Source organism: Rattus norvegicus, chromosome 17, assembly GCF_036323735.1.
Source record: "Rattus norvegicus strain BN/NHsdMcwi chromosome 17, GRCr8, whole genome shotgun sequence".
Taxonomy (NCBI): Eukaryota; Metazoa; Chordata; class Mammalia; order Rodentia; family Muridae; genus Rattus; species Rattus norvegicus.
The window spans coordinates 24,711,926-24,739,590 of record NC_086035.1 but is presented as its reverse complement, the minus strand read 5'-3'; the positions used below and the strand labels follow the sequence as shown (position 1 = coordinate 24,739,590).

Below are 27,665 nucleotides of genomic sequence, written 5' to 3'. Positions count from 1 at the left end.
ACACATACACATACACACATACACATACACATATGCACACACATACACATATGCACACATACAGACACACACAGACACATACACATATACACATATACAACACGGACACACACACATACACACATGCACACATGCACATACATAGAGACATGCACGCACATATACACATATACAACACAGTCATACACATGCACATACACACAGAGAGACACAGACACACACACATATCTACACATATACAACACAGACACACACACATGCACACATGCACATACACACACAGAGAGAGAGAGTGGAGGAAAGATAGGAGGAGACTATAATGAAAGACAAACAACTCTAAAAAGGAGAACAAAAAAAGGTAATAAAGAGAAAGACAAAATATCATGTATTTCACACTACTTGGGGATAAGGAAGGATGAGCACAAATTGAGGAGGAGGGATGGTGAAATAAAATGAATCTAAATTAAAACTCCGTTATTTGTTACATTAAGAAACTGATCTCGAAAAACCCCACAGAAGAACGAGTTGCTGACATGTCTGTGCTTTCGTGCTTTCCAGCTCCGTGATTACTTCCTGCCCTGGCTGAAGAACCTGAAGAGAACAGACAGTGTGTTGGCTGGCCATGCTTGACTGCAGAATGCTCCTTTAAATTCCAAGAGCAGAGAAGCATTCGCGAAGTGGCGCTGTCCCTGGGACACATCGCAAGAGTCTCAGAATGGCACCAAGCCACTCACAAAGCAGCAGACGAAATCCGAGCCTGCATCTCTCATGCCACAGGCTAGCTGTCCTTGAGAGCTCACCCTCTCATCTGCTGCCCACCACGTTGTGTGCGGCTGAAACCTACCATTTAAATTGTAAGCTGTGGAACGAAAACTGGAGCCGCACGCATGATCTTTGCCACCTCATTTTCATGAATGGAAGAGAATATTCTGACACAAAAATTACATACTTAATTCTAGCTCACCCCGTCTGCTGACCTCCATCCAGCACTGCCTTGAGTTTCTTTCTCCTCCATCAGTGGGTCAAAGTAATTTCTGCTGTATTCATTTCCTGTGGAAAGTCCACAAGGTAAGGGTCAGTGATTATTTTAGAAGCACATGAACCAAATGTTAATTTTGAAATCAACACCAGCATGAAAGGATCGTTTTAGCTGCTTTATAAGCTTAATTTTTTACAAGTTTTCTAGGCCTCTCTCTCTCTCTCTTTTTTTGTAATTATCATTTTGTAGAAGGTCAGAAAAAGTAATTCAAGAAATAAGTTCCTGCTGACTTTCTGTTGCTAAAAAGTTAATGAGAAAATTATCAAAATGGAAGCTTAGACAGTAATAATTAAAAAGAGTGGGAAAATCACACTAACCCCTGTTACATATATACCCAAGAAATGGATGTAACCAGAGAGGAATGATACCCTATGGACTCTCATGATTTTATTTATGGGCTTGTGTCTTATTAAACATATCATGCTGTGTACAGATGTTTAAGACAAACTTAGTCTTGTTTTAATTATGAGAACTAGCCAAAGTTCCATGTAGAGAAAGGGGGAAATTAAAAGAAGAAGAGAAAGAGGAAGGGAAGGAAGAAGAAGAAACAAAAGAAGGAGTGGGTGCTGGGGGAGGTGGCTCAGTCCGGGAAGCAGCTTCCCCACAAATATGAGGAACAGAGTTTGGATCTCAGCAGCCATGTGCAAACTAGGCAGTGTGTGCTTCCAATCCCAGCACTGGGGAAGTGGAGACAGGACGAGCCTTCTGGCTAGCTCACAAATCGGCTAACACATTGAGATTCCGGGTCAGTGAGAAACTCTGTTATAAAAAGTAAACTAGAAGACAATTGAAAAGGACACTCAACAATGACCTGTGACAGCTATGGTCATGTGTGCACATGCACATGTATACCAATCAGCACAAACACATACACACACATGCATATACATACATCACAGGGGCAAAAGGAACAAGGAAGGGAGGAAGGAAGTAAGGAGAGAGGGAAGCAGGGAGGGAGGGAGAGAAGGAAGATAAGAAGTAGAGGCCTGTATACTTATATTTTATGTCAATTTGAGTGATGTAAAAGGAGGTAAAAGTAATTTATCCTGAAATTTTATTCAGCATACATCAATAATTCCAGCACCACACCTCCAAATTTTCCACCATCTCTTCCCCACCTACTCAGTCCTCAATCGTCACTGTAGCATCAACCTTGACTGTAGTAATACAGAAAATAACGTGTTGTCACATTTCCAGATCTAGTCTCATACTTGCTACACACATCTGCTGCTAGAGGCTGGCACTCAGTAGCACCAAGGAGAATTCAAGATCCCTCCAACACAGTGGAAGCCATAGGCATCAGAGGATGGAAGCCCCAGCACTGACAGTATGACTTGGAGAGAGAGGAGAATCTATGCCAGGGATGCTGGGATACACTGCGGTGCATTTGCTTCTGTTCCCAAGGCTAAAGAAGTTCTGGTGTGGACTTGCATCTGTTTCTAAAGCAGCATTTTGCTAGCTTGCTTTTTGACCATCAGTCACTGTTTGCTCCATTGATGTAATTACATCCACATTAGTGGAACAATAGAACAGAAAATTTTGCTTTACTATGTGATCTCAATAAAGATGAAAAATTAATGTGCTTCAATTCTGTCAATTTATCCGTCAACAACTACTAGCTAGGATAAAGCTTAGAGATTTGTTGCTGGGCCTCTCTCCCACCATTCTCCAGATTTGTTGGTTATTTTGCTCACTTGTTGGTCTCAACCCAGAGAGCACTGGGAAACCACTTCTTCTAAAGCCATCAAAACAGCTCAGCTCCCTCGACGCAAAGTTAGTGGCATGTTCTATTTTATATTGCCACCCCAGTACAGTCATCTACGGAGACCCATTACCTAAGTGCTTTCCCAGTTTACAAAACTCAAGCTCTTGGCCCACCAACACAAGCTATGAGTTTATAACAAGCAAGCTATTCAGGACCTTCCTAAATCAAACAAAATTAAATCATTTTCAACCAATAGTCTGTAAGAGTGTCGAGACAGTGTCTGTGTCTGTGGCTTATACATCTGCATATTCAACTAATATTCTAAAAGAATGAAAGGAAGGAAGGAAGGAGGGGAGGGAGAAAGAAAGGAATTAAAAATAAATCTAAAAATAAGTTGCATCCATACTCAACATGCCCCATGCCTTCTTTTTTTCTTTTCTTTTCTTTTCTACTCTTTTCTCTTTTCTCTGTTCTTTTTCTTCCTACTGAATAATGAATCATAAAAACCATTTATGCAGTGTCTATGTCATACAAGATATAACTACTCTCGAGAAGATTTGAATACCCACAGAAGGATTGTAACGGTTCACGTGGAAACACGATGGCATTTTGGATCCAAGACTTGAACATCTTTGGATGTAACCTGGGAAGTTCTGACAAACCCCCTCAGCAGTCATGGAATAGGGGTATTGGCCCTGAGCCCTCCAGCCATTTCCATCTTCCTTCTATGTGTGATGATGGGCTCTGCCCAGCTGTGCAGGAAGGAAGCCTGTACTTACTGGGTATCAAGCTGCTCCCTACACACTTGGGGATCGCTTACATGATAGAGAGAGATCACCTTATGTCTACATGGACTGCTCCTGCTGTGTTCCCGGTGAGTGGGTAAACATGTGAATTATATACAGTGATTCCCTTAGTAGTTCCCATTGTGGAATATTACATGTAGCCTCGTGGAAGATATATGAACCGTCTTGCCCATACCAAAAGGTCAGTCTCGCATGCTTAGAATTGGTCCCCTTAGTATTCTTTTCTATGATATTGGATATTTATAAGGGTCATGTGTTGTATAATTCATATACTTTTCTATTACATTTCACCTGTGTTCTATAGTTTTTGTATGTTTTGTACCCATATTATATGCTATCCACTGTCTACCTCCCCTACTTGAACACAAGCTCTGTTAAGGCAAAGACATGTGAAAGAATAGATTTTAAACTATTCCCCACTGACCCTGCTGAGAGGACAAGTGCACCTCACAAAAGAATAACATAACATGTTTTGGGGAAATAGTCTGGCCATAGCCATCACAAACCATCTGTCCTCAATAAGGCCTGACTCAACAGTCCTGAGAAAAACAAGAACTAGGGTCAGTTTGCCCCAGAAGCAGGGTGGCCTAGAGTTGAACTGAGCCCAAGTTAGATCATGTGTGCCAATGTGAACCAACCAATGAAGTTGCTTTGTGTGACTGTTGCCAACTGCCTATGTAATTTTCCCTATAAATCCCTTCCCTTAATTGGGCTCAGGGTCGACTCCTCTGGCTCCTGTGTGAGATACGTGTCATCCCCAGAGCTCTGGTTCCTCAAATATACCTCTTGTTTATTACATCAAGACCAGTTTCTCATGATTTCTTGGGGGTTGCATCGTCTCGAGATTTGAGTGGGGGTCTTCCCCACCCCGGTGGTCTTTCAGTGCATGCCCTCACTGCAGCACACGTGGTACCTAACAAAGAGCCTGCTGCACGGACACGCTCAGAATTCAACTCGAATTCATTTAATAAAATTCCCTTGAGATTCTACCATGAAATCCAGACGCTCTCTGTCCCTAACCGGAACCTTTTTACCCCCATTCATTCTTCTAGTCCTGACTAGTCCCACCCCTCTGTGATTTCCTTCACTACCCTTAATGCCTCCTACTTCTTTTAGGTTCATACTGTCTAAGAACCAAACCTATATCTCAATTTTACAAAACCAAATGGCAGAGCTAGAGAAATAGCTCAGTGGTTGAGGGCACTTGACACTCTTGCAGGGAACCTAGGTTCACTTTCGAATGCTTTTCACAATCATCTCTAACACTGATTCTAAGGGATACGGTGTTCTTTTCTGACCCCAGTGAGCATAAGGCATACATGTGGTGAATGCACATACATATATACCTGTATGCTATATACATATTACATACATACCTATATACTACATACATACTACATACTGCATACATATATTCATGCATACTTAAGTACTACATACATACCTATATTCTACATACATTCATACATTCATGAATACTAAGTACATATATACGTACACACATGCATATTCACACACATTCCTGCAAAACACATACACATAAAATAATAAATATGTCTTTCTTTCTTCAAGACAAAAACCCTATGTGGGTCTAGCCTGAGAACACAGCCTGCTCGTAGAGCAGCCACCTGAAGGAAGCTTATGATTAGGAACAGCCAGATCAAGACCACGGGGAAAGGGAAGCCTGGTCTTAAACAAACATCACAAAACACACATGTACGGTAAGCACTCTTTCTTAGTAACCTCCATGTGTCCGAGGTACACATAAGCTTTCTTCATGCTGTGTGATATCTATTCGTTTTGATATGTGGTGTCTGTCCAATTCCTCACACCTCCAATGCCTCTTGAGTGCTCACCAGCTCCTTCCTGTAATTTAAGTCAATCTTCAAATCAAATAAAAAAATACTGTCCAATATTAAAATGGCCACTCCCTACCACTGACTACTACTCTTTGTTTGCCTAACGAGTCAAAAATTTTTAATGTGGTACAGGGAGTGAAAGATGTGGCTCATGAATCTTGAAGTTTTGTCTCAGTTCTAGCCCCCAATGCTAGCGTTTCACTGGACAGCATCAGGATTTAAACAAGTGGGGCAGTTTTAGGATCAGGTTGATATTTCCAGGAGCTAGGTTACTAATAAGATGAATTATTCCTCAGCGCGTCCTCATCATTCACAATGTGCTTTTGGATATAACTAAGCCATCTCACAGGGAAATGAGCAGACCCACTGAGAAATTCAAAGTAGGGCACTTAGCTATACAAATACAATAGTTTTTTATGTGACTGGTAGTTAACTCTCTGTGATACCCAGGTGAAGGAGACGCCAAGCACCCGTATGCGTGTGGGTACACTCATACATATGAGGCAATTGGATGTGACATGTAAAACAGCAAACTGGCAAAGTGGTTGTGTAGCTCTCTACATATCCCAGCATCCCTTCTAACTTCCTAGTGGTAGCTGTTCAGGGTTGAGAATCGGCATCAGTTGGAACGTTTCTTCTGTTGTTTCTCTGAGCTGGGGGAGGAAGGCATTCATGCTTGCCTCCTGCCTTTCCTCTCGTATCGGGTTTTCCTGTCATTTAACTCAGAGTATCTCAGAGCATAATCAGAGCTCCAAAACTACACCACACGTGAACTTTGCTCAGGAAGCCATCCTGTGTGCACCCAAGCAATTCCTTGGGAGCTATTTAAGAGCAAGAATAAAATTACCCAGGCTTGTGCCTTGACTCAGTGAGGCAATCAGTTCCTCTCTCATCAGCCACATGAGTTCCAAAGAAAGGAAACTCAGAAGCCACTGCCTGCTACTACTGTGCCTGTGTGTGCATGTGTGTGTGCACATGTGCGTGTCGGGGGGGGTTGTTATTGGTTTTACTCTGATGCTTTCCCCCATAAATCCACCTGCTACAGCTCGCTTTTTACCACCAGCCACTCCATTTTCTATAATACACCATAAACTCAATACAAACAAGGCCGTCTGTGACTGTGTTACTAAAGATTTTATGTTCTGTGATTATAGCCACATAGCAACATTTTACAAATTAGAACACTCTCTTAAATGTTAAAGGAATGAGGCCTAGAAAACCAAAGTTTAATTTGACTCCTCTGGGCTTTCTAAAAATATTTGAGATCATATTTTTGTGTCGCCATTCCTCATTTTGAAACAATCTCATACAAAGATCTTACCTCTAAAGTTCCATGGGGCTGGATAGGTTAACTAAATCTATGAAATTCAACTGTGGAACTTGAAGACAACAGGACAATATAGGGTGGTGGGCGGTCCATCAAATTCTATCATAATAAACCCGATCATGGTCTACATAAGGCCGGTGTGCAAAGCCTTTTGAGCAAAAGGTTAAGAGACTCTTTCTCTCCTGTTCCTCCTTTGATCATCCCTTTCTCTTTCCTTTCTGTCTCCCTTCCTTTTTGTCTTTTCAGCACAGGGAATGGACCCCAGGCCCTCACACACCTTAGTTCAGTCCTCTGTCCTGACTCAAAAGACTATGACTTAGTAAACTGAGAGCAGATCTTTTAAAGTCAAGTCCTGACTATACTACACACCAAGCAAAACAATAAAAACTCCAAGAAACAGATACAAAGCCAATTAACAAACATCTCAGTCACTGAGATGGCTACCCAACACCCTTACCTTCATGAGAAAATGAAAGTGTCTTAGGGTTACTATTGCTAGGATGAAAACACCATGACCAAAGCAGTTTGGAGAGAAGAGGGTTTATTTGGCTTACACTTCCATATCATTGTCCATTATTGCTGGAAGTCAGCACAGGAACTGAAACTGAGTAGGAACCTAGAGGCAGGAGCTGGTGCAGAGGTCATGGAGGGAGGCTTGCTCGTCATGGCTTGCTCAATCTGCTTCCTTAAAGATCCCAGGGCCACCAGCCCAGGGATGGCACCTCCTACCATTGGCTGGGCCCTCCCCACCAATCACTAATTAAGAAAATGTCCTACAGGTGATTTCAATTGAGGCTCCCTCCTCCCGGATGGCTTTAACTTGTATCAAGTTGACATAAAAAAAGCCAGGACAAAGGAATAGCCAAGATAAAGTTACTGAGAAGTTTTTGTTGTATAATTATAATTAGAATACAGAATGATTTTGTTCCCTGAGAACATTGTAGGTTTTTTGAAAATGTTGTAAGAACAGGAAAGATATTACTTGAATAGTGTATTGATGCCTGGATATTTATCAAGAGCCATTAACTGTTACAGATCCCAACTCTAGAGTGTTCAGGGCTGTGGTGGGATTACAGCTATAGAAGCAGTACCTGCAATCAAAGTTTCACACAAGCATTCATAATTGATTCATAAATATTAGTGTTTCATATCAGTTCATTCATGATCATCACAATTATTAACCTTCTTCAGAGACTACAGAGGTAAGATGAGTTTTCCTCTTTCTTCCTTCTGAACAAGCTAAATTATGAAAATGCTCATTATATACATTGTTTTTATATTAAATTAAGTGTCCATTGATGAAAACATTTACCCTAATGAAGCCTTAAATGTAATTCATGCAGCATTCATTTCAAGAGCTTCGAGGAAGAGAAAACTACTCAATTAATGAGGTGATAACCAGAGGGTGAGGTCTGTGGTTAAAGCCTAATGGCAGCCAGCATTTATTTCAGAGTCTGAGAATGCACACAAGAGCTTGTGTCCTGTTAGACAAATCAGCTTCCTTGACTGACTGCTCAGTCCCACTTCCGTTCCAAACCTTGTGGGTATTTCATATATCAGTGATTGGAAAAGCTAAATAGGGTAATAGTCGGAGTTTGCTAACAGGTTCTAATTAATTGAGCCATATTCTTCCTTCCCCCCAAGGCCCTCTCTAACGGGTAAACCACTAGAGTGCCATGAAGTGCATAATTGCTGCGGGGCTCTCTCCCGAGTCCCTCAAGGCAGGAAAGCATCCTGTGCTTGCTGGACCTGCAGTCCTCCGTAGAACTGAAGCGTGTCCCTAAGTTCCTAATGCCAAAACAGGACGGAGCTTCCTGTGTGTAAGTAACTGTGGTGATTCAAAGGTTACGTTTAAGTATACCTTATTCCCACACATACAAAAGACCTTTGAAAGTCATATCAAAGAAGGTGTTCTTTCTACAAAGTTTGAGGCTTAGTAACATTCTCCTATGGCGTATTGCTCCTCCGATTCTGAAATGCTGGCTGTCCTCAGACTTCAACCACAGCCCTCCCCCTTCTGGTTACATACTTATTAGTTTTACCTCTGTCCATCCCAGAGCTCTACATTTATGCATTACACTTAAGGCCTCATTGGGATTAATTTTTATCAATGGAAACTTACTTCAATATGAAAACAATTTATATAACGAATCACTAGATTTAGCTCAGTCAAAACTAAGAACTCATTGTGAACGAATCGGGCAACTCGTGGGTAAGCTTCTTATCGCATGAAGTAAAGTGACTGGGGCTTTCTACCTTTTATAGGACTTCTGAGCAATCCATCACATGAGACTAAGAAATTTTATTTCCAATTCAATTCCTTTTAACATAGGATAAAACAGCCTACAGTAATTCTCAGTGAAATTGTTTGGACACTAAGACCTAATATCTGCTGCAAACTAAGGTTAGAAAACCTGTTGGTACTAAATGCTTTACTAAAATGGACGTAATACCTATTGAACTTAAAGCTGAGACCTAATAAAGTTTCATACAGAATTGTATTTGCATAAAATAATTTACACCTGGTTGAACAAACAAACAAACAAACATTTAAAATTTTTCATCAAATATTTCAGGGAATGTAGCTAAGTTACTTGGCCACCTGTCCCACTCCTAAGAGACTTGCTATTACATCACTAGTATGTCAGGGAAAACTGACATTGTTCTGGTTCTGTTTATGCCACACACAGCTGGTCTTGGGTTAGGTAAATGCCTGGATCTCTGTGCACTGCTCTCTGGTCTACATTCCAGAATTTCTGTGTTTGGGAAAATTCCTAAGCACCCTTTTCACCATCCTGTGGACTGATTCTTAGGTTCACATTTTTATAATAAAGAGACATAAATGTCACTGGCACATAGCTCAGTGAACTCATCTATCACCGTTGAACTGAGTAATACAGTATATACATGACCACTAAAATAAGTCTTACAATAGTCTATCTTTCTCCAACAGTCTCTGAGGGATTTTATACGATATTTTCAAACCTTCATATTGGTGTTTTCTAACATTAACTTGAAGAGAAGATATAGAAGTTACCCTTGCTTGCCAGATGGGCTTCAAGTGGCATACCTAAAGATGTAGAAAAAGAAAGGCTGGAGAGATGTTTCAGTGGTTAAGAGCACTGGCTACTCTTCCAGGGGTCCTGAGCTCAATTCCCAGCAACCACATGGTGGCTCACAACTATCATAATGGGATCTGATTCCCTCTTCTGGCTTACATTAAGACAGAACACTCAACTACATAAAATATATGAATAAATCTGAAAAGGAAAAAGAAATAGAAAAAGAGCTGAAAAGAAGGCTGAGTGAGGAAAACGCTTGCTGTTAAAATGGGAGGGCTTGAGTTCAGCTCTTTGACACTAATATGTGTCTATGAACCCTTCACTAGGAGGGTGGAGACAGGCAGATCCTGGGGCTCAGTGATCAGCCCCACAGCTAAAGAGGAAAGCTCCAAGGCTAATGGCTGACCCTGTCTCTAAAGCTAAAGTGGAGTGAGATTGAGGAAGAGAGCAAACCTCTCCTTCTGGCCCTCACAGCTGGACACAGAGGCAAGTGCGGCTGTAAACAGACATACGAGGGTCTGAACACACACACACACACACACACACACACACACACACACACACACACACACACACAGAATGACAATGGACCTTTTGTTTCTTGGGCAAGTCTGTGTAAGCCTCTATAGGTAAGCAGTGTCTTTGAGAAGGAAATAGATTAAAGTTTTGCTATTTTATTGACATTCCCAAAATTCCAATACTTGGCTAAAATAATCTTTCCAGTTGGAAATTTTTCTAGAATTCTGTGATTCATTTCTTAAAAACACCACCCAAAATAAGAAGAGGACACTTAAATTGTTTATACAAACTAATCAGATATTTATGTAAATATTATCTCTGTAAAAACTGGGTTTGTCTAAAGCATTTGGATGTCACCCTGTCAGTCAAATATCTACGTAAAATGTTTCTATGTTTCAGTGAGAAGGGTGCTTTCCTGTGTGTTTATTTTTAGTTCTGTAAATCAATGAAAAAGATTAAAATCACTTAGGAACCAAATGGTTTCTAAAGACACAAATTCAGGTCAGTTCAATAAACCTAAAGCCAATGATTTTCCTATATATTTCCTTTTTCTTAATAAGAGTCAAAATGTCCCGAAGCAAAAAAATTATATATTTTTACACGTTCTATAAATTTTATACAATATCTGTTCTCCATCTTTAGGGAAAAACAGCTATAAATGGGAACAATGTAAACCATTTTATACAAAATCACTTCTGCAATCGCCCAGGTTATGTGCACAACGGGGGAAAATGGTTCTGCTTGTGCGTGTGTATGCTCCTTTCAAGCTGGATACTGAACTCGAGTATCTAGATGCTATTTGAATCACAAACCTTCATATTTGTTGGTAATGAAGACAAATCAAGGATTGCAATTTGAAAACTCTAACCACCACTCAACCATTGCAGATCTTCTGTCCTTCATTCAAGAGACTTCTCCTCACTTTTCTGGAAATATCTTCAGTGACAGATGTCCAGCACTCACTGTGCTCATCTGTGGTACACCTATCGTTGTTTGTCCATGTGACCTCTGCCTTTCTGCTGACAGTTGAGATCCTACACACATAATGAACCTCTTGAAAATCAAACGACCACACATCCATCATGAAACCACATCATGAAACATCTTTATAAAGCCACATAAAAGAGGGGTTGGAGAGATGGCTCAGTAGTTGGGAATGCTAGCTTGTGTTCCAGGGGACTCAGGTTCAATTCCAGGCACCGACATGACAGCTCACAACTGTCTTATACTCCTGTTTCAGGCAATCTGAGACCCTCATACCAACATACATTCAGGCAAAACACCTATGCACATGAAATTTAAAAAAAATCACATGGGAAAAAAATCACTTTCTATTTTTAAAGCTGTAGCCATGCTAGCTCTCAGGACTTCTGTGACTTTCAACACTGATTCCAGCTGATATTCTTTCTGGGTCAAGCCACGTTCTGTCCATTACCTGCTTTGGTTTGCTCAAGTCTTGATCTCATGCCTTTCCCATGTATGTTCCATAATAGTGACAAGGGAAGAGATGTGACTGTCTTATAGGTCAGGGGAGGGCTGACAAGGATGCTGGCATCCATCTGGTCAAGAATCTCTCCCTAGGGCTCAGGAATAAGTGCCTGAGATGAGGCCATAGGGCATGAACCATGGACCCAGCAGTATAAATGAATGGAAATCACAGAACTATAGTCCTAAAATCCTCTTGTCTCTGGGCCTGAGACACTAACACAAGATCATGTCATATGCCTGACCTTTCTAGCAGTCTTTCCCAGAGAGCATAATGCTGTTCCCTAGAAAGGAAGGCTGAATTTAATGTAGAATTCCATCAGTGACACACAACTTTTTACTCTAGTGGCCGAGAAATATTTCGAGGAATTCACCCAATATCTACAGAAAATCATGTTTCTCTTTTTATAAAAGCAATTCATGTCCAATTGCTAAGATGCCAAACCATGTCACTGATTTATGAAAACCTATTTTCCTAGCTCATTTATTCTTCCATTTGAAGTCTCTGTTCACAGTAGGCCACTCTAGCCCACAGATATTTAGACATACTCAGTCCTAACCGAGGGTTTAACTTAATCAACTTGCCTGGGATCAGTTGTACCAACTGTTTTGCTTTTACCCACAAAGTACTTGTTGGGGACACAACTCAGGGGCACAGCAATTGCTCAACATATGATCGGTTGTAGATTCAGTCCCCCAAAACATAAAGGAACCATGTTTTAGATTTCAGAGTTTCTCACATTTTGGAATATGCACATATATTTTATAATATATATCAAGGATGGGACCCAAGGGACCCAAATCTAAACACGAGATAACCTTATGTTCTTTATTTTATAGCTTTATTAAAATTTTACTTTGCATCTTATTTGTATATTTTTATTGAGAAAGTCAGTTCTCTCCTTTCACTGTGAGTATCCCAGGAATAGAGCTCAGATAACTAGATGTGCTGACAAGCAGCTTTTGTCACTGATGAATTATAATCTCTTGATTATAATTTTATGTAATACTTCTAATGAGTGTGTATTATGACAACAAGCCATCATATTAAGATTAGGCATTCTCAATCTTTTATGTTATGATGAACACACACACACACACACACACACGTGCTCACACTTTTTCTTGTTTGTTTCATGCTTCTAGAGTGCCCAATTCAAGTAACATTATTCATAAACTACATATAAAAACCTTATGTAGGGAAACACAACCTTTGCTTTTGTAAAGTGTTCAATTAACTGGAATTCTCCATTTCCCATAGTTCAATCTTGCTGATGGAGTATGTCTGGGGATCATGGAGGTCCTATAAGCCTACTCCCTCACATCTCTTCCTACACATGGAATAATGCCTGGACACTAGAAAATATCCAATAAATGTCTTCTTCAATGAATGAGATCAAAATAAAAAGATATATAAGGAAATTTAATGAGGCAAATAAGGGCATATCCATAATTTTAAATAAAGCAGTACAGAAATAATGTCCAAATAATTATGCCTATACCATGTCAATAATGAGATGTGTTCAACAGATAATCCTGGTCATATGAACTGCAGTGGATACTAAGTAAATTCTTGATTAGTTCATTTATTTTTTTTCCTTTGTCTTGCTTTGGCTTCCAGTCACCAATTACATTATAATTTGTTCCCAGTGTTTACAGTTTTGTTTTGCTTTGCTTTTTATATGAAGGAGCGTTTCGCCTGCAGGGATGTCTATCACTACCGGCATACTGTGCCTGTGGAAGCCAGAAGAGCCCACTAAATCCCCTGGAACTGTACTTACAAAAGATTTAAGTGATGATGTGGGTGCTGGTGGCTGAAGCCACCACCTCCAGAAAAGTCAGTACTACTCTTGACTGCGGCTGAGCCATCTTTCCAGGCCCCTGTCTCGTGTAGGCATGATGGGTCACTAACTCCAAAGACCTCTCTACCACTGCAGAAGCCCTCCCCCCACCTCTGCCCTCTGTCATAAATCCAGGATGCAGGAATGTGGCCTAGGCTGGACCAACGGAGCACCCTTCCCTAGAGCATGGAGGGAACGAACATAATAATCACTCGTCACAGTGGGGAAGGCTCTATTGGAACACAACTGTGCTACCATGACAGTCGCTGCACTTCAAACTTCCTAACCCTGCACGCAGGTTGGTTTCTGTCCAATGACACCGTCAGTCCTCTGAGCTCATGAAATTCTCCTATCTAAATCAGTCAGGAATCATTGGTGTTGTCCCCCATCAAGGGACTCTCGGTATAACATGCTCACTCGAGGACTCTGACAGTCCAACTGTCTCTGAAGGAGATGCCACCCTGAGATGTATAGCAAAGGATCACGGGAACACTGTCATCTTGAATGTCTGGGAGAGAGGACAGAACGGGAAGGGTGTTCTCTGCATCCCAGGAGCTGATTTATAGTAAATAAAATAGTTTTATCTGCCTGCTATACACCAAAGTAATTTTAGCCATTTCCTTTCCTTTCTCTTACAATAGTCTGGGTGAAACTTAAGTATTAAAAGAAAGGGAAAAAATGGATAAAATCTCCCACTTACACTCACATCTCTCCCATTAGCTGAACTTCTCGTTGTCTTCTGTCTTTACTGTTTACTCTTTCCTCTTTCCATGGCCCTTTCTTGTCCCTGCCCCGGATTTCATTTTCCTGCCATTTAGAATGGTCAATAACTACTTTTTCAGTGTCACCATGTTATATATTCATAGTGGTAAAGATTGTCCTTTCTGGCTGCCCAGCCTCTGGCTTCAGTGGCTTAGGAAACTGTGCTGATACCTCGCTCTCTCTGAAATTACAGGCAGCTGGGGCTTCTCTCCCTCTCTCCTTTTCAAGTGTCTGGAACTGTGGTTATCATCAGGCTGACGCATCACCAGCAGTGAGCCAAGAGGATGATGGACAAGAATGCTGGGACCTGTACAACAGTGTGCACAGGAAAGAACAAAGCAAGGCTGAAGAGAGGCAACCCCAAAGGACATGTGTGTATTTCTCTGGAAATTCAATGGCGGACTAAGCCGTTTGCTAAGTGCCTATAAAGGAAAGGCCAATAGTCACTGAAAGAATATGAAATCAGCTTTCCCTAGAAGTTGATATGCAAAGCAGAGCAGCTCCATGTGCAGCAAGAGCAGGAAGGAGCCTCTGAATGGCACCTTCTCCCCTGATTTCCTTGCCATTCGCACCAACCAAAAATGCCTAACATGAACCCACGACGTACTTCACAACACACAGTAGCTTTCCTTGAGAAGATCTCAGTAGGAAGCTTGTGAGGATGTCTTCGCAATGGGATGCACAAATAAATAAAGAGGACATCCAAACTCATCTAAAATCCTAGCAGACTGCCCATTCCATCTGTTTCTAAAGGCAGATATCTCAGTTACTTTGCTATTGCTATGACAAAACACCATGACCAAGACGACATATAAGAGAAAGCATTTAAGTTGGGGGTCATGGTTCCAGAGGGTTAGAGTTGATGACCATCGTTGTGGGAATATGGAAGCAGGCAGGTGGGCAGGCAGGCAGGCGGGCAGGTGGGCAGGCAGGCAGGCGGGCAGGCATGGTACTAGAGCAGGAGCTGAGAGCTTACATCTTGACACTAGACCATGAAGCGGAGTAAGCTAACTGGGAAGAGAATGGGCCTTTGAAACCCCAAAGCCCACTCTCAGTGACACAACTTCTCCAATAAGTCTATACCTCCTAATTTCTTTCAAACATTTCCATCAATCAGGCATCAACATATTTGAACATATGAACCTCTAGGGGCCATTCCCATTCGAACAATGGCAGCAGATGTGTCCTCACTCGTTGCTCTTTGACTCTGCTTCTGGGTTCAAATCACAATGAACTTAAGATCTTTTCTTATATAAAGTTTATTTTTAGAAAACCCCTCTTCTAGACTTTCTCTCTCAGACACTATTTTTAATCTAATAATTTTATTCGTCCTTGAGATAGCCCATATAAATAAGTAGCACTGGAATTTGGCCATCATTTACAATGGTTTCCTTTAAAATGCATCTTTAAGGGGCGAGTGTGCTGATATGTACTCGTCAGATGACAGTTTGTGCTAATTACAATATCATGGGAGGAACGGATGGCTCTTTTCCTTGTCTAAGTAATCGCATTGGCAGACGGTCTGAATGTTCTTAAAGTTGTTTAAAAAGGGAACGCTGTGTTCTATGCTCTCTGGCAGTTTCTAAATTCACATATTTAAAATATTCTTCCTTGTTCACAGACCATAAAATCGCACATCTCATTTGCAATTGAATTTTTAGAGGCTCTCCCAAAGTGGGGGAGCGATGCATCAAATGTACTTTTTCTAAGTTGGCTGTGTTCCAGGACAGACGTGTAAACCCCTCTCTATTTCACTGTCTGACAAGATTGGTACACATGCTAAACATTTCCTGGATTCCCACATAAAACTCTTTTCATCTTTGGTTGCTTCCACCTGGCTTTACTTTGGGTTATAGATTTGCTCTGTTTTCCAGAATCAGGCCAACTATCACTCATGAAAATGACTACTTCCCATACCCATTCTTATCTCTCTGAGAGAGATACTCAGTCCATGGACGATTCCCAAAGAATTGAAAATGGGGACTGGCGAGTGTTAAGATTGAAATTATATACATACTCTTTGCCAAAGAAAAAACACAAAATACTGGACATTTCACATTGTTTGTGGGTTGGTAGCATACTATCTATAGTTCTTTTCTTTTGGCTAATGCTTGCCGACAATATGCACTTTTTACCTGAAGTACATATTTACCTGTTTCTGAATTGGGTAGCAACTTCTTCCAAATTGAAATATTCCCTCCTGGAGGGAAAAGGGAGGCTAATGAGATGTGGGAAGTAAGCATCTCTCAAGTCTCAGGAAGTTCCTGAAATTGACAGTAATCACAATGTCCCAGAGCTAGGTTACAAGAACAATAAACAATTGCTGGATAGAAGAGACTCCCTACTGTGCAGGACCCCCTGGAGGAGGATCTCCAACCTGTGAAGCTGCATATACTGCAGGGAGCTCCAGAGATGGAATTTTTATGACTTGTCATCCATGTTGGTCTGGGCTTTTCAGAGAGGCAGATAGCTTTGAGTCATCTGTTCCTGTAACTCCGCACTCATAAGCCTTTACATAACCCCAAGAAACATGCTCTACCAAATAGGATTTTACTGTTATCATTATTTTGGCAAGTTGTGGGTACCTTATTTGTGGTGATCAGACATCTGTTTGATCTATCATCTATCTATCTATCTATCTATCTATCTATCTATCTATCTATCTAGTTAGCTAGCTAGCTAGCTACATATCTATCTACAGAAAGATAGATATAGATATAGATACAGACATCATCTATTTATATTGTCCCTCTTCCCCTTTTTCTTCTTCTCCTCCTCTTCCTTTATCCCCCTTTCTTCCCTCCATTTGCTTCTTTGCCACATTGAGTTTGTGCCACATTCTCTCACAATAATGTCCTGTTCTGGCCCAGGCTCAAGGCAATACAAGTCATAACCATGGACATAAATCTCCGATATCATGAGCCAAAATACATCGTCCTCCCTTGTTTATAAAATACAGATAGTAGCCAGATGGACCTAGGAGAAGATCTGCCAGTTAACTCCTGTATGCAATACATTCTTCTTTAGCAGCCGAGTTCCAATTTCAGCATGACACTTGGCTCCTTGCTAATGACAACATCTCCTAGAGTCTCTTACATCTACCTGTGGCCAGGGAGCTAATTTCCAACAAAAGACACAAGAACAGAAGTAGCATGTCTAACTACCTCTACTCAGCCTTCTCTTTCAATGCTTGAAACATAGACATGCTATTGAGTGACTTTTAGATATTAACTAAAAACAGCAGCTTAGGAGTTACAGGGTCTTGATCACTGTTAGGGTTGCCTCAATTGCACCGCTGAATTTGTTTTCTGTTACATAACTCCTGAGATTTGTGACACTAAAGGATATGCTGTGCACAAAGTGGCCAACGTATGGCTCATATATCATAGATAGTCATGGATGTACACTGTTGCTAGCCATCCATCCTCTCACTGGGCCACAAACTTCCAAGAAAAGCACTTGTATATATAGCATGCAACGAAAAGAAATGTCAAACGAAAGCTGTTTGACGTGAACATAGATGATATGATGTGAATGCAGAGGGTAGCAACCGCTAAGTTGGCAGAATTTTCACTAAGCCTCGGGAGTTAAAAATCACAAGCTAACCTACTGGGATGTGGAGAGCCTGCTCTGTACAGGTGGGAATCGTGATGATCCTGCTAAGTGGGACCAGCCGAGAGCACATCTGCGCCAGCTCATGCTTCATTTACTTCAGAGTTTCCCCTCAGAAAGCTATTTGGTCATTAAATTCTGATGTCTTCCGGCTTGTTCAGGGTGAAGAGGAGAGCAAAGACAGCAAGTTTTAATGGCGTCTTTCTTTGTAGGTAGAGACTCACCTGAGCTTAGAGGAAATGCAGCTCCCAGGGCAGGAAGAGCAGCTACAGGTATTGCCAAAGAGACTATAAAGAGATTTTCTTCCATAGGCAGTGATAGGATTCATGATCAGAGAGTCCCCTCAGCCAGAGAATAAAGAAGGTTTTCTTTGCAAGTAAATTACTACAAGGGGATTCTAAATATTAAAATATTATTTCTTAATTTATTTGTAAACTCTTGCATGGGTTTCTAGAAACTATATGGAAAATATGATTCACCTAAAAGGAGGAAGAGCTACAGTCTGAAGCCCAAAATAAAATATCAACCTAGTTCTGGACTATATTAGCCTGGTGACATTCTATGAAGCAACAGTGTCAACCGTCAAGGCCCTGTCTGCAACAACATAGCCAGGAGTCTTAGCACTCTGGCATCTCAGGACTTCTTCATTCCAACCGCCCAAAGTAGAGTGAATTCATTCCTTTACATCCTTGACCCACAAAGCTGTGTATCACCTGTACCCAATGACTGCACAGGTCCTCAACCGCATCACCCGCCCCCCTCCCCTTTCCCCAATCAAATCTTCCTCAGAAGCTGTACGGGCATGCTTGAATGGAATGCCAGGTTCCTGTTCAGGATGCCCAGGTCGGATGAGAAGAGCAGTAAGCGTCACCAAGTGTGAGCATAATTGGGACCGAAGTCACACCTTTGGGTCCTGCTGAGGCTGGCAGCCTGGGTTTTTGTTGATGAGCCGCGAGGGTGTGATCAGGCACGTCGCGTCTAATAACTTTCTCTTTTGGAGTCTGATGTGCCGAGAGTTCTGGGCTGCTCATGTTAAAACCTGGATTGCCGGCCCCTTCCGTAGCTTCTGTGTGTTCTTTAACTAGAGCAAAACAAGGAGGTCAGAAGATCACACAATAAGGCTGATGGATTCCAGTGCTAAGCAGAAAATTACTCTCGGTAATTCTTGTGCGGAAAGACTCAAGTGTATCGTCCTCAAATGTCACCAAAACAGAATTAGGTTAAAATTAACTCTTAAAAAAAAGAATAAATGATTAAAATAATTACAAATTGCACCCTGACAAGCTAGAGCAAAATTTCGCCCTCAGCCATTTGTCTGTAATTAGTTAATTAATCCTTACACAAATTATGAGCAATAACTCATCAAGCAAGGCTCACCCATCAGAAATTCAGCCGACGTGGATTTCTTCTGCTTAGTTTGCTTCACAGCCTTCTGCTGAAACTTCTGGAGGGAAATTGTTAAATGAATAAATTAGCTAAAGAATGAAGATCATCATTTATGATCCACAACTAACACAGTATCTTAAATATGGGATGGCGGATGGCATTGAAATGTCATTTAATTTACATCTCTCCTAAAGGGGTCAAACACTAATTGAACATCAGAAGTGGAAGAATTAAATAAAATAGGATAAGAAAAGTTAATACAAATGCCAAATGAAGGTCACATTAAAATACTTTGTTTTTTATCATTTTTAATTAATACAAAGAGCCCTCAACAAATTAAGAACACTAGAAAACTTGCACAGTTCAACTTGCATTCGTTCAGACTGGGCTGAGATACAATCTCATTTTGGTAGAACAAAATTATCTTGTAGAAAGTCTGCATGTGGCCTGGTGGGATTGATCAGTGGTTAGAGTGCTTGCCCAACATACATGAGGACCTGCATTCGGATCCTTAGAATGTACATCAACCAAAGGTACTGCATGTCTTTGAGTGTTCCTATAGTACATGAGAGACATAGAAAGAAGAGTTCCTAAAGGGCCTGGGCCAGCTACCTTGGCCTATACAGTAACAAGCAACAAGAGACCCTATACCTCAAGGTGGGAGGAAAGGCCCTATATGTCTGATATCCACACACATGCCATGGTACACATGTACCCACACAGATACACATGAACAGAAACATCTCTCTGTCTCTCTGTCTCTGTCTCTGTCTCTCTCTGTCTCTCTCTCTGTCTCTCTCTCTCTCTCTCACACACACACACACACACACACATGTGACAGCTTGCATGTGCTGCATGTTTGCTCTTGGTTGCAACCACATTTGTTTTAAACTGCTGGCGTCCAATATGTGAAGTAATTATTGATTTAAATACTATCATGAACATACACAATCCAACCTTGATAAATTGCAGTAGCAGGCGAGATGCTGCCAGACGCCAAGAGTCATAGCCTATAGGAGCCTCCAAGATTTCATGAGGTGCCACACCAGGGAAAACTGAAATTCGTTATATGTCTGAGAAGCCCATTAATACTAGTATGCATAACGAATGGTCAGAAATGGAAATGCATAGCCAGAAATATGATTAGAGCGTCTATACTCTTATAAGTTCCAAATGAATCCTCGGTTAACTGTCAAGTTCAATTTTTAAAAAACTTCATTAGAAATACACAAATTCAGACAAAGGATAAAACTCAAGTTAATAAGAAGTGAAACAGCACAAAAGTGGAAGTCTGCAGGAACAGCAAATGGTGGAAAAGAAGCTCTACCTCAGACAGTCCATCCTGACAGGAAGGATGCTCCTTCTCAGACATCTTATCTCCAAGCAAAAACACTGACTACATCTTAGTCAGCCTGTGACGATGCGTCTGAGGAAGATATTCAAAATGGCGAACAACACCTTGTCCACTCTGAGTCCCTGATGATGAAGGTTCTAGTGTGCCAATTCTTAGTTGCAATTTCTACAGTAAGTCTGACTTCTTCCAAAAATACTTCCAGCAGTCTTACAGCATGGCGGAGCAATTAAATTATCATACAGTGTGTCCCAAACAAACAAACAAACAAAAAAAAAACAACAACAAAAAGTTCTTAAATTGATAGGTCTTAAGTCAACTAAAATTCAAGGCCTTGTTTTCCAAGAACCTTCCCTTTGCAAAAACATGTCTACCATACAGTGTTCCAGTTATTTCATATACTAGAAACTGAACTGTAGATGGAAATAAGTCTATTCCAAAGGTACTTAGAGAAGCTGGGCATGTTGACACAGTCTTACAATCCCAACACTTGAGAGAAGGGGGCTGAGGCAGGAGGATTGTTTTTATAAGTTCAAAGAAAGTAAGGCCTTGTGTTAAAGAAAGAGTTAAAAGCTCTTGTGTACACCGGAAATCCCAATACTCTGGAGGTTAAGACAGGGGGATGTCAAATTTGAAACCAAACTGAGCTATCTGGCAAGTTCCAGACAAGCTTGGAACACTTCAAGACTCTGTGTCGAACATCTTTAAGAACCTTTGACAACTATGACAATTTATCCCTTAAAAAAAATTCAGGTCATATCTTGCTTAAAGTTCAGTAGCTTTTAAGGTTTTCTTTTCCTCTCAGTTTAAGAATTCTGAATTTCCCAGGGCTAGAGATATGACCCCGCAGTTAAGAAAACAGGCCGTGCTTCCAAAGCATCCAAGTTCAGCCCCTAATACTATGGCAGATGGTTTAAACCTCCTGAAACTTCAGCTCCAGAGGATCCTATGTTCTAGACTCCTTGAGCACCTAACACACACACACAGACACACACACAGACACACACACAGACACACACACACACACACACACACACACACACACACACACATGTGCACGTGCCCGCGCTCGATTTCTCGATTTAAAAAGAAGGGTGAACCTTTTTAAAAAGATTCTGGGGGTTGCGGATTTAGCTCAGTGGTAGAGCGCTTGCCTAGCAAGCACAAGGCCCTGGGTTCAGTCCTCAGCTCCGGGGGGGAAAAAAAGAGATTCTGAATTCCTAATATTTCTTATTTACATCCACAGAGTCTGTGGTGCATTTGGCATAGTTGCTCTGTTTAGATGTATACAGCATCCGTGGGGTTGTCATGGAATCTGGTACAGATCCTGCAAATTGTTTAGATGAACGGAACTGTAGTTGAGTATCAGCACAGGCTGGGAGTGTGAGATGGCTTGGCAGGAAGTCCCAGGCCGCGCAAACCTGGTGACCCAGGAACACACAAAAAAGGGGAAGGAGAGAATTAACACCACAAATTTGCCTTCTGACTTCCACATGTGTACCCTGGTAAACACACATATAAGCACAGCCACACATCATCATCATCATCATCATCATCATCATCAACAATAAAATAAAGATAGCATTCTACAGATTAAAATATAAGTGACACAACTGACATCGCTTCTCTTTTAATTATAAAGCAGTAGACCATATTCGTTAAAAACTAGGTAAACTCCTAGAAACGTAGTTCGCAATGTGTTCTGACATTTCGTTAAGAACAAGGTTGAAGTGTGATTTCTTTTTCACAGCCCTCATCCGAGACAGCAGCAGGTACTGGTTTTCTTGACACGGTTCAGTAAATCTGGCACTTTAGTCCCTTTCCAATTGAGTTAAACGCGCTTTTAAATAGAAGGATGTGGCCCGATGGATAGGCCTCGTTTCGTTCCGAAGAACTTCAAATGAAATCACACGCTTGCTCTCGGACGTTAGAAAGGGCTCAAAGATCTTCTGTCAAGTTCACGTGTTAGAAAGGGATTCGATGTCTGGTTGCACCCGCCTCCCCCAGACAGGTCCCCTGGGAGGGTTACGGAGTGACATTTTGTATTCTGTGACCTCTTAGCTGCTAACACATGTTTAAAAGGAAATGAAGAGTGATTTCCGACTTCTCTCCACCAATTTCCTGACTTTTCTCTCCTTTACACATGGGCACCTCTATGTGGCGTGAACTGTGTTTGTCTCCACCCTTTCTCAGTTCAGACCTCTCTCCTGGAGGGATTTCTATCTCAGTAGCTCCTGGAATGCCAGCCGTCTCTCATCGAAGTCCCACCCATTACCATTTAGGGAAATGGTATCATTTTAAACAGCTTCTCTTAAACTTACTAAGTAATCCACAGTGCGTTTCAAAACTCAAATAAATGAAAGGAACAAGACACAGTTACCGCCCTGCTTTTCCCTGACAGCAATGAAGTTTTGAAGAAAAACAAAATCGTCGAGGAATCTGAACTAAATCTCCAGTGATTATAGCCTAGGCTGGTCTCCCTCCTTTGTGTTCAAATTGGTGCTGAAATGCAACGTGGCTTTTTACATCCAATCAGGATGAGCAGTTTCTCATTTTGTATATTAACCTGTTTTTATTGAGGTGTGAAAAGCTAGCAATGAGACCGGTCTTCTCAAATGTTTAAGGGAACCGAGCGTGGTGCTACATACATTGTGTGCTGTTATATACATACTGTGCTGTTACACGCTGTGGTGTTACATATGTGCTAGGATGGTATTCCATACTGTGCTATTGCATACATCCTGCACTGTTACATACATCCTGTGTTGTTAACATACAACTTGTGTTGTTACATACATCCTGTGTTGTTATGTACATACTATGGTGTTGCATACATACTGTGATGGTGTTACATACATGCTGTGCTGTTACATACATCCCGTGTTGTTACATACATACAATGGTGTTGCATACATACTGTGATGATGTTATATACATCCTGTGTTATTATGTACATACTATGTTATTACATACATGCTGTGGTATTACATACATACTATGATAGTGTTACATACATACTGTGCTGGTATTACAGACATGCTGTGATGTTACATTCATACCCTGATAGTGTTACATGCTGTCATGTTGCATACATATTATGGTGTTACATACATGCTGTCGTGTTGCATGACACTGTGGTGTTACATACACTGTGATGGTGTTACATATTGTAGGGCGAGCCATAAGCACAATGTCACCTAGATCTCCAAAGCGCTCGCCTTGTAACACATTTCTGTCATGTATATTCTTAAGTAAAAACAAATCGATTTATCTTTTATTTTAGAAATGCTTCATTTTAGCTGGGGATTTAGCTCAGTGGTAGAGCGCTTACCTAGGAAGCGCAAGGCCCTGGGTTCGGTCCCCAGCTCCGAAAAAAAAGAACCAAAAAAAAAAAAAAAAAAAAAGAAATGCTTCATTTTAGAAACAATGATTTTTTTTTTGATCTCTACAAAGTGGGGGAAAAAAAGAACACCACCTGAAAATTTGAAAAAGTGACAAGTTTCCCATAATATCTTCTTTCTTTTCATGAAAGAGCACCAAATCCGTTCTGATGCCTGCACTCTCAACTGGAAAGGAAATCTCTCGTGGAGTGAGCCAACGTGAGCAACAACAAACTCATTTATAACCAGTGACAAGCGAAATGCGTAAGTTTGTAAAAGAATGTGATTGTTGTCGGAAGGAATCCGTCCCGGAGTGAATCCATCCGGAGGTGCTGCTGCTCAGCTCTGGTTGCACTCGGCCGAGGTTGTGGCGTGCGAGGAGGACTTTTCAAGGCTGGTGGGCACAGACCAGCCAGAGAGAGAATTCTGCATACTGTACGGATCATCGCTCAGTTCAGGGCAGTCACATTGCATCTGGGAGCAGCCAGCCTGCTCTATGAAACCGTCAGCCCTCATTTGTGTCTGGCTGTTTTCTGTCCAGCTGTAAACAAGTTGTCTCGCTACCCTTATCCACATGGGCAGATCCCACAGTCCCGAGGAAGTCAGAGAGGCCTCAGAGCTCCAATGGCTTCTTGCATGCAACAGTTCTAGGGCACACTGGGTAGTCACGAAGAGAAGCCACTTCGGGATGACAGGGTCCCCAGTCCCTTCTCAAAAAAATGCGTGCCTTTGATTCCTACCGAGGCTGGCGTGGCCTGTCTCTTCCATGAAATGAACTTGGGTATTATTCGTAGAATGAGTGTTGGTTTTCAACAGCCAAGCTTAGCAGATTCATCTGGTTGGGAGCTGGGGGTGCAGGTGAGGGGAGCACTCTGTTGTTTCACTGCTCGGTGCTTCATGTGAGTCAGACAAAAAAGACCTGGACAGAAGCATTCTCAATCTGGTCCGGCTCCTGGAAGCTAACCATGCTGAATTGCAAGGGGGCTGCGAGGGAGACAGGAAGTGACGACAAAGATCAGGTGTCATCCACCTTGGCTTTTACAGCACATCAGAGCGAGAGCCAGAGCAGGCTTCAGGCAGGACTTTCCCCTCAGTAAGAAAAAAAGGCAGAGAGGAAGTGCACTGGAGGGCCCTTCCCTAGCAAGTGGCAGGGAGGTACAATTTAGCAGATCACTCTGTTGAACACTCCCTAGCCAGCTGGTCTGTCCCTCCTCCCGGTGAACCTGTTTGGTTCCCAGGGCTCGATTACTTTGTCAATTTAAAGGAAAGCCGCCACAGTGAAAGGCTTGCAATTTGCACCTGTCTGCTCTGAGCACTCTGGGTCAGATCAGGGTGGGGGGACAACAGTAGTGCAGGCTAATGAGACTATCATGAGGGGGGCGGGGAGGGAGGACGGACGGGAAGGGGGAGGGGTTCAGGCTATGAGGGAGGGGAGCTTATGGTTTTGATTCTTTTGTGACTGATCCGATAGCGGCTTCTCCATTTCCTTGTGTCAAAGACCCTAGATTAAGTTAATACAAGTTTTAAGGAGTGACATTATGCACTCTCTAAGGGAATGTTTAAATGCCATCTAACTTAGAACTGAGGCTTCGCTGAATGATTTCCAAGCCATCAGAGCTATGAAAGAGTTATGGAGATGTTTGCTTATAAAAATTAGCAATGAAAGGAAGTAACTTTGAAACGTTCAGCCTTGTTTCGGAGACAGAACTAAGTTTAGAAATAACAAATGTCTGAATGTGAACCTTGCTTAAAGGTGTCTTTGGAAATTTGGCTTACTGAGAAAAATTAAACGGAATGCAGATATTTGACTACAGAATTCCATCTAGGTAGACGCCATTTATCCAACTCATTGTAAAGTCTGTGGAACGTGAGTTCTCTGCCACTGCCAAATGGTCAGGGGGTAGCCTTTCTCTCCAAGTTCTGTCTCTTCGAGCCTCGATTATTCCAAGGGCTGTGTCTATGAATTACCACCTGTTCTGAAGGACTTTCAATTAAGTTCACGAGGGGAAAAAAATTGCAAGCGCGGCTTATTAATATTTTTCAAAACTTTATTTGTTCAACAGCACATTCCTCTTGTCATTCGAATAAGTTAGGCACATTCTAAAATGTAGTAAAGAGAAACCAAGCGCAGGGGACCTCTCAACGGACCCACGGCTCCTGCGGATCCACCAGGGCCCCTCTCTGGCACTTCCTGAGGCAACAGTAACGGATACGACACAGGGTTAAATGAGGCTGAGGTGGTAGCAAATGTGTGTCACCAGGAAGGGGCATAATTGAATAGAGTCCTTGGCTGGCATCTCGCCTGACAGATGACGTTCCGGCTCGCTAGGCGATGACCCTTCCGTGCAACTTTAGGAGCTGCGCCAGCCATGGCTGAGCCTGCTTAGGTCAAAGGGCTGAGCCATGTGTAATTCAGAGCAGAAGAGGTCCCACGTTCGCTCCACAGAAACAATTACGCTACTTATTTCACTCCAGCCCTGGCCCAAAACTCTCCAGCCTCCCAGCTTCAGCGCAGTCAATCTAATTCTGCCCCCGGGCGATAAGCCACATGAAAATATGTGGCGCTGTGTTTATAAATCTAATCAAAAATAGAAACAGTGGACAGGCGCAGTGAGGTCCTCTTATGGATCATGGGAATCCTGAAATTCTGAAGGCACTTTTGTTTAACGTCTATGGACTCTTTGCCACCGTGCTCTTTGCCCGACTCGTTAATCACTCTCTTTACTCTTGAGCGCTACAAAGGACGCTGGAGTTCTGCTCCGTCCTGTACTTTCCGGGCATGGATATTACGAAAAATCAAACTAAAAAGGCTGCTTTAAAGGGGGAAATATCAAAAAAGGAGACTACTGTTAACATGAATCTCACCTCTTTATCCATGTTGTCTGCTCCCTGCCCCTGGCGATTAAATCGAGTTCCTAAGGGGGGGGAAAAAGCCAGAATAAATTGACCTGATCAAAAGATACATGGAGAAATTTTGGAGTTGTGGACCTTTGATACCAATTAATAGTTTCAAGAATTCTAATTATAGTGTCATCGGGATCTGATCTGGAATCTTCTTGTGCATGGTTCTTCTTTCAGTCAGGCTCCTAATACCTTGAAGCAGTACACACTCATAAAACATTGAACAAATGCAAGCTCTAGGGAAAAAAAATCAGACTCAATTCAGAGAATCAAAATTTCCTATTTCCAACCCAAAAAAGTCGAAAAATTTACTCTTCATTCAAGACCCAGTGTAAACTTGTCACATCCTAAGATGTTGGAGTGTTTATCTTTAAAAAAAAAAAAAAACAACAAAAAAACAAAAAACAATGATCTAGTTTTTGCAACTACTCATAAATACAAAAAAATCTGGTAAAATGAAGAATAAACGTGTGTTTCGAGCCAACCAGATATCTCTGCAAATATCCAACAAGGATACAGATTATTAAAATTTTAATGAGGGGAAATGGGATTTTAACACTCTTAAACCTCCTCGGGGTCATGCAATAAATGACTAATAATAAGTTCCTAATAAATTAGCAACTTCAAGTT

The 27,665-nt window shown here is 41.6% G+C and overlaps 1 protein-coding gene across 1 annotated transcript in view; it reads right to left on the bottom strand.

Annotated features, from left to right (window-relative positions):
* Ofcc1 (orofacial cleft 1 candidate 1) overlaps positions 1 to 27,011 on the bottom strand; it is a 306,918-nt gene extending 279,907 nt beyond the window's left edge. Inside the window, 5 exon segments of the mRNA XM_039096372.2 lie at positions 965 to 1,003; positions 1,006 to 1,050; positions 18,922 to 19,098; positions 19,395 to 19,461; positions 27,000 to 27,011. Coding sequence (XP_038952300.1) covers positions 965 to 1,003; positions 1,006 to 1,050; positions 18,922 to 19,098; positions 19,395 to 19,461; positions 27,000 to 27,011 — 340 coding nt within the window.
* Positions 27,012 to 27,665: the final 654 nt, after the last annotated feature.